The sequence below is a fragment of the Alligator sinensis genome, unplaced genomic scaffold, assembly GCF_000455745.1.
Source record: "Alligator sinensis unplaced genomic scaffold, ASM45574v1 scaffold161_2, whole genome shotgun sequence".
In the NCBI taxonomy this organism is placed as follows: domain Eukaryota; kingdom Metazoa; phylum Chordata; order Crocodylia; family Alligatoridae; genus Alligator; species Alligator sinensis.
The window spans coordinates 15,135-23,520 of NW_005843463.1; the positions used below are offsets into that span (position 1 = coordinate 15,135).

Here is an 8,386-nt window from a genome sequence, read left to right on the forward strand (position 1 = left end):
TTCCTGCTCTTCCGTTAGAATGGAGGGAAATCCCAGCTATCTTCTTATTTAACATAACTATTCAAAATACCCTTTACCTTCTTAGTACTAAGTGAAGCACCAGCTCATTAGTTTTTTTTTTTGAAGAAAAAGAAATGTAATATAACAATAATAATAATAAACAGTTGCTAACAGGCAGCTGCCCAAGAAATCAGGCAGTCTGGGAGGTAACTATTTTGGGAATGAGAGAGATGTTTGGCAAGGTTTTTGGGGTGCTGGCTGCCCATTCAGGGATTCGCACTGCCTAGGCAAGTCAGCCAACATGAGGATTTACCTGTTCCAGTTTGCTTTCAAAATGAAACCTTTCATTTTATTCCAAAAACATACCAACATTTCAATTTTTTTCAAAGTTGAAAGATTGGAATATTTTTTTTTCCTGCTCCCTAGGAGATGCCAAGCTTCAAGCAATCCTATTGAGTCATGCAGCTCTAGAACAGTAGTGGCCTGCCCTTGTGGCAGCTGTGCCACAAATTAACCCCTGCACCCACCTTGAGTTCTGCTCTGATTCCTACTCCTCCAGAGGCATACCTGATAGATTTTGCACCTTGGGGGTTCTGGAATCCAGCTAGAGTATAATGCAGGCAGGCTGCTGCAAGAGAGATTTGCCCACCAAGAGAAACACTTCTCTGGCTCCACAACTGCCACAGTTTGATATGGTAGGAAAATGTTAGCCTAGATATGGGCAGTGACACCTGACACCTTGTCTTGCAGTAGCACACTGTGGTGACACAGTAGGGGGTGCTACTATGCAGAGCCACCCACCTCACTGTGCCAGGCCCAAAACCACGCTTTGGGAGTCTCCCCTGGGGAGCCATCCCCCTTCCTGGAGAACAACCACAAGCCTGGGGTAATGCTGCCACCATCCGAGCACTGGTCTCTGTAAGGGCTCTGTGCAGCCTAGGGTACACAGACCCTACAAGCCTTGGGGGTGCTTTGCCCACAGTGGTATTTCAGGGTGCTTCTTTTAGCCTGAAGCATCCAAAGGTAGCCTCCTGCACCAGAGGAAAGTAAAAAGCCAAGCCCACCTTAGCCTGTCAAGCAAAGGGAGCAAAAAGGCCTGTCTCTCCCTTAAGGAATTCACAGCCAGGCATGCTGTATCCAGATAGCTTTTTACTGATTTGGGGGAGAGAACAGAAAGAGAGAAAAACACCTTGAGCAAGTTCTAATAAATTGGGTCATACAAACATGGGCTCAGTGGCCCTTTTTTATAAGCAAGAAAGAGGCAGTTCCCCTCCACTCAGGAATTTATTTTTACAGCCCTGTTGCCTGGGTGACCAGGTTGAACCAGGCTGCCAGAGTTAAAATAGAGGGGTGGCTGGAATGTCCCCATCCAGGGATGGAGAGAAGGGGATTTCTTCACACACACTGCCCTTGCTCTGCTTCATGGATAGGGTTGGCAGAACTTGATTTTTATTTTTTTTTAATACTTTCACCAGCTAAAACCAATGTTTATTTTTAAGCACTTATTTTGATTTTAATAAATTTACATTTTCAGGATTTCCTGGGATTAGGGGCTTGTGGGTAGGCAATTTAGTGATGACAGTATACTGTAAAAGCTTTATAAAAATCATATGTCAAAGTATAAAAAGTAAATATCTATAAATCAATAAAGCATACCTGCTTTAAATCATTCTATTCATTCATCAGAAAAGCACTGGGCTGGCAGGGACCAGAAGAGGAGTGCAGCAACATTCCCAGAGCTCTGGAAACATTGGGAGAGGCAGCAGTGGCTGTTCTTGGCCTGCTGTGCTGAGCTGGCAGGCCTGGGCTGCCACTGGGCTGGAGCCTTCCCCTTTCCTTGCTCTGGGCTTTGGGGAGGGGCTTGTTTAAGCAGACTCTTATATCCCTCCAGCCTGCTTCCCACACCTATAAATGAGCAGCTAATTGCTTAATAGATGAGTGTCTCTCTTTCTCCACTGTCCAGTAACAGGGTAAGGGTCCTCTGTTACAGTCCTCATTCTATAAAGTTGGATTATTATCAATGGAAATATTTTTCTATCAGTCTGTGAATGTGAGGTGCAATTGATGTTTATGGATAAAATCAAATCCTGCCAAGCCTATCCATGGAACACTGTGCTTCTCCTGTCTTCCATTCTGGCACCTTCCTTTACTGTGCATCCAAGATTTACATGGGACACTCAGCAGCTGCTCATGTTACTTGTGGCATGAGTGCTGCAGGCTGGCTACCCTGGTTTTAGAAAAAGCTGTTCAATTCCTGCCCACACTGCACCTGGCCTTGCTCCCTGACCCACTTTTGTATGAATGCTAGTGTTACTCTCACTTGTGGAAGGAAATTGCTCTAGGTAGATTCAGGCATCTGTCTCGGATGTAGTGTGACGGGGTGGAGAATAGGTAGACTGTACATCCAAAAGCCCTTATCTTGGCCTGAATTGCTGGTGCAACTGCCAATGACTGCAGACTGGGATAGGCAATGGCCAGACAATTCTAGGGAAAGGTATCCTAACAAAGTGAGATGTTTAAAAAATTCTGGAAAGTACATGATAAATACAGCAAATTAAGGGTCACTTTTCTTTGTACCCAGCAGTGCAAGAATGTGAACTGAGGAAAAATCACATAGACACCTTTCTCCAGATGTCCCACACCTTCATCTGGGTTTCTACTGTATCTCTATAGAAAAAGACATAGACATTCTCTTAACTAGGGTTACCATACGTCTGGGTTTTCCTGAACATGTTTTCTTTTTGGGTCTTCTGATCTCTGTCCAGGCTGTTTTTTGAAATATGAACAAATGTCTGGGATTTTGCTCTAGTCCTTTTTCAACATTGATGCTGGTAGAACTGCATTTCCTGGCTTGCCCTAGTGGTGGGAGTGTTTACCAGAGACCTGGATTTTCCATTTGCTATGGAAAAACGGATTGTCCATTGACCTCTTTAAAGGAGGAAACATGGGTTTCCCCTTGCAGGCTGGCAGCCTTCCAGCCTGCAAGGAGCTGCTTTGGGCAGTTGGAGGCAGGGGGTGCCATGTGCATCTGTGCATACACATACACCTGGCTGGCATACAGCCAAGCAGGGTGCTGGGACCAGACATGGCACCTGGATGCAGGTAAGTTGATGGGTAGTGGGGATTGAAAGGCCAGGGCTTGGGGGACTGTCTGGGGGACTGTGTGTGTGTGTGTGTGTGTGTGTGTGTGTGTGTGTGGCACAGGTGTGTGGAAGGGATGGGTGTATGAGAGGGCAGATGCCTGCTGGAGCTGGGGTAAGGTGTCTGGGCATTGAGTCTGTGGCAGGGCAGGGGCAGCAAGGGGGAGGTGCTTGCCCCTCCAGTGGGGAAGCAGTTGCGGGGGGCATTTGGGGGCATTGGGGAGCTGCATGGCTAGACTGGCAGCACCAGGTCCCATGCCCATGAGTGGGGTGGCCAGGAGAAGCTGCCTGGGGGCAGGAACCATGGCCGGGCTGCCTGGCACAAAGCAGGAGCCCCAGTGCTGGAGCCCACCCTCCTTCTCCCTCTAGCCTGCACCAGGGCCAAAATTGCTCTGCTACTGCCTGCACGAGTCAGAGCTGCCACAGCCATCACATTTCAGCCCTGGGAATGTAGGTTGGAAGTCAGGGCACTGGCAGGGATGGAGGAAGAAGAGGAACTGTGGGTCTGGAGTGTGGGGCACTAGCAGCACCAGGGGGCTGAGGGTTGGGAGTGAGGGGCACCAACAGGCCTGGTGGGGATGGGCTGGAAGTGAGGGGCACTGGCAGGGCTAGGAGGCTGTGGCTTTACCTTTTACATTTAATTTCTGGGGCAGTAACACTTGTTATTTACTGTAACAGTTAGAAACTGCCCCCCCAATCATATCAGGTGCGGCTGGTGAACTCAGATTGGTGGGGCGGTGAAGCACCCCATGGGAGTTTTGGGGTGGGGCGGGGTGCAGCATTTGCAGCTGGCCAGCAGTGGGGGCTGGGTGGTGGTGTGTGTTGCAGCCGGCCATAGATTCATAGATTCATAGATGTTAGGGTTGGAAGGGACCCCAATAGATCATCGAGTCCGACCCCCTGCATAGGCAGGAACGAGTGCTGGGTCTAGATGACCCCAGCTAGCCGTTTCCCACCTTTGGCCACTCTAACTGTGAAGAAGTTCTTCCGAATGTCCAGTCTAAATCTGTTCTCTGCTAGCTTGTGGCCATTATTTCTTGTAACCCCCGGGGGCGCCTTGGTGAATAAATCCTCACCAATTCCCTTCTGTGCCCCCGTGATGAACTTATAGGCAGCCACAAGGTCGCCTCTCAACCTTCTCTTGCGGAGGCATAGATCAGCAGGATTGGATGGGACCTCAGGAAGTTAAGTTAGAGCAATACTCTACTCAAGGCAGGATCATCCCTAACTAAACTATCACAATCAAGTGCCTGTCTAACCTACTCTTAAATATGTCCAAGGAAGGAGATTCCACAAGTTCTCTGGGTAGCCTGCTCCAAATCTTAACCACCCTTATAGTGAAAAAAGTTCTTCCTAATCCCCAACCTAAATAATTTCCCTTGCAGAAATTCAAGTCCATTGCTCCTTGACTATTTATGTCCCCTGTAGCCACAAAGAATAATCTATCTTGATCTTTCAATTAACCATCCTTCAGGTATTTGCAGACTGTTATCAACCCCCGTCTCAATCTTCTCTTTTTCAGACTGCCATAAATAACCCCACTTCTGTCAGCCTGGCCCCATAAGTTACATTTCTGAAGCCTCTAATAATTTCTATTGCTCTCTTCTAATTTGTCCACATCCTTCTTGAAGTGTAGGGTCCAAAACTGGACACAGTACTTCAGGTGAAGCCTAACCCCTGTTGAATAGAGCAAAACCACATCCCTTGATTTGCAAGGGATGCTCCTATAATACAGTATGCACTGTATTTTAAAGGATTTTTTTGCAAAAAAAAACAAACAAAAAAACACACTGTTGGCTCATTTCCAGTTTATGGTCCACTGTGACCCTTAGGTTCTTTCCTGCAGTATTGCACCCTAGACAGTCCATAGTTGTAAGCAGTAGTTTCAGTGTCCCCACAAGTTCACCATAACTGTTTACCCCTTATCAATAAATGTACCACTTCCACGCCTATTAAATCTCTATGCACCCTCTTGTAGCAGCATCCTTGCTGCAGAAAGTATTATGACCCTTTGGAGGAAAATCCCCTCAGCATAATTTGTCCTGCCGGGCTCTCGCAAATGTGAGCCTTGATAATTTTTTCAAAGACTTTGCCAAGGATGGAGGTGAGACTGACTGGCCTATAGTTGCCCGGGTCCTCCTTCCTCCCCTTCTTGAAAATGGGGACCACATTGGCCCTTTTCCAGTCTTCCGGGACTTGCCCTGTGCACCACGAGCGTTCAAATATTCCTGCCAGTGGCCGTGCAATGACATCAGCCAGTGCCTTCAGTACCCTTGGATGGAACTCATCCGGGCCTGCCGACTTAAAGGCATCCAGTTCTTCCAAGTGACTCTGCACCATCTCAGGGTCTATGCATGGAAGTCTGGCACCTTGCTGCTGCCTCTCTACAACCCCAGTGAGAGACTTGTCGTGCCCCTCTCTTAGGAACACTGAGGCAAAGAACTTGTTGAGGAGTTCAGCCTTGTCCCCCCTGTCCGTCACCAATTGCTTCTGCCCATAGGCCAGGACAGGAGCAGTGGGGTTTGCAGCTTCTTTGCTACTTGCCCGAGTGCCCAGCCAGCTGCAAACCTCCCCCCCTCTCCCCTCCCCTCCCTGGCCAGCTGCAAACCCCACCCTGCTCCTAGCTGGCTGCAGCTGTCCCCACTCCTCAGGGCTCCTGTGGGGCACACTCCACTGCCTCACCAGTCTGAGTTCACCAGTCACACCTGTATCATATACCTTTGCCCTGCCCACCCCACAGATAGGTGTCCTTTTGTTTGGAACTGGAAATGTGATAAGCCTACTCTGAATTGCATCCTGTATATCTGTCATGTAAAACATTCTTCCGCTACAAGGGTTGGTAGAAGAAAGGAAAATTGTGGTGTCTTGCTACCCAGGTTGTGAAAGCACCTCAGCCCTTTGTCTTTGGCATGGAAGCTCTATCAGTGGATAATTCTTTTTCATTCTCATTCATTCCTGTCTCTTTCAGGGGCCTCTGCCCTGCCTGGAGAGGATTATGATGCTGCAGAAGTTTATGACCTTGGAAATTATCATGTTTCTGGGCAAAGTGACTTGGAAGTCTGTGGAGTCATAGAAGAAAGCGACAGGAACAGGGACTCACAGTCAGGTGAGAAGAAATGCAATGTTACCATTTTGCACTACTTCATAATTAATCTCATGCTATGTAGTATTTTGGTGTAGAACTCCAGGAGAAGGAGCTTTTATGAATATAAACATTTCAACTTTAATTTAAAACAAAAATTGTTCTGAGCTCTTGGCCGCAGAAAGTAGCTGCAAAATGTCAACTGGGTGGAAACTAAAATTTCAGAGAACAGAAGACACAATTTAAAAGTAAATATTTTGAGTACTTTTAATATTAAACATATAAACATAGTATTGCACTACCTTGCAGTCTTTTTACCAAAATGTGAGATCGTACTTTCCCTCTCTTTAGGAAATGGAATGGGACAAAATATCCTCTTTTTTGTACTCAGTGGGCATGTCTACATGAGGCACTACGCCACCATAGTGATGAACCATGGTGATGCAGCTCATTGCTATGGCGATGTAGCATCAGTGGGCATGAAATGTGATGTCAATACTATTGTGCAGTAGCATCAGAAACAACCTGTGTGGCACCAGAACAGTTCAGTAACAGAGGTTACTGCGGAGTCATTTAGTACTTGTAAGTACTAAATGACTCTGCAGTAACAACTGCTCAGTCTGGTGCACATGTAGACATGCCCAGTGACAATAATGCATAAACATAGCTTGCCTTGGTGGGCTGAGGTTTATGACATTGTCCACTATATAGCTCTTTGCCCTTGGCATATACTGTAGACTGATGTACACTGAACTACCACACTCCAGTCAGTATCACCTAGAGTAAGGTCACTTAGGGACTATGTCCACTGACTTTGACTTAAGCAAGGCCAGTAAGAGGAACCCCCACTTAAGAACCAGAGGGTGGTAACCAGCTCATTGGCCTTTCCACATTTGTTTTACTGAGTAAATTTTGGCATAAAGGCTTTTTTGTGAACAATGCCAGAGGAAGGTATATTATTTTTATCATTCTTGTATGAAGCTCAATTTATCTGTGTGACATTGTCCTTTTAGATTGCACAGCATTTAAGCAGAGGAAGTAGTTAGGAAAAGAAAGGAAACCCTGGCAAATATAGGATCCAGAAGTTTCCATATCACAGGCCCTGGTTCTCACAGGGGACTTCAGTCATCCTGACATCTGCTGGGAGGGCAATACAGTAGTGCACAAGCAATCCAGGAAGTTCTTGAAAAGTATTGGGGACAAATTCCTGGTACAAGTGTTGGACAGTGCAACTAGGGGCCATGCTCTTCTTGAGTGGCTTGATTCAAGCTGAGAACTGATGGGCAGATCCCTTGGGAGGCTAATCTGAGGGATAAAGGAGTCCAGGGGTGCTTGTACATGCCATGGGGGTTTCATTCAGTTTAGTTCTCCCCAAATTGAAATGGTGGGTTTTTAAAAATACCACTTCACTTTAGGGAGAATTAAACCAAACTAAACTCTGGCATGTACACGAAGGTAAGAACCTTGTCTTTAGCTGCCTCTCTGGTGGCAAAGGTGGGGGGAGCTGCTAGAGGGGGATGGTGCTCCCCAGGTGGCACCCGCCTGCTGCCACTTGGCCCAGGCAGCCCCGGGGGGCACTGCAGCTGTGGAGGGAAGCACCAGTCCCCCCCGCAGCTGCGGAGGGAAGCACTAGGTCCCTGCATAGCTCAGGCAGGCTGTGGGGAGAGAAAAAAAAAAAAAAAAAAAAAAAAAAAAAAAAAAAAAAAAAAGGGCTTCCCGTTTTGTTTATTTTTTCTTCAGTGGAGCCTGCCTGCACAGGGTGCCACTGGGTTGCACAGCCCCTGAGCTCCTTGGAGCCGTTTTATCTTGCTACGTACCAAAATCATTTAAAGCACTATACACTGCTGAGAGTGCAAACAGCAATGCCATTAAAGTGGTGTAAAAGGGTATTTAAGCCACTTTAAAGGCCAATTTTGTGGCATGTACAAAGGCCCCAGGAGAGCTGGTTGTATTTTAAATAAACCTTACTGAGAGTGCAGGAATGAGCCATCTCAATGTGCAGGAAGACTAACAAGTATGGTAGAAGAACAGCTTGGCTTAGCAGGGAACTCTTCAAGGATCCAAAACACAAAAAGGAAGCTTACAAGAGGTGGAAACTTGGACAGACAACTAGGGAGAAATACAAGAGTATTGCTCTGGCATGCAAAGATGAAATCAGGAATGC

At 47.0% G+C, this 8,386-nt stretch overlaps 1 protein-coding gene across 1 annotated transcript in view; it reads left to right on the forward strand.

The window, feature by feature from the left end:
• LOC102371713 (antigen WC1.1-like) overlaps positions 1–8,386 on the forward strand; it is a 27,226-nt gene that overhangs the window by 14,302 nt on the left and 4,538 nt on the right. The window contains exon 11 of the mRNA XM_025195309.1: positions 6,109–6,246. Within this exon, the coding sequence (XP_025051094.1) occupies positions 6,109–6,246 (138 nt within the window). The remainder of the gene's footprint in view (positions 1–6,108; positions 6,247–8,386) is intronic.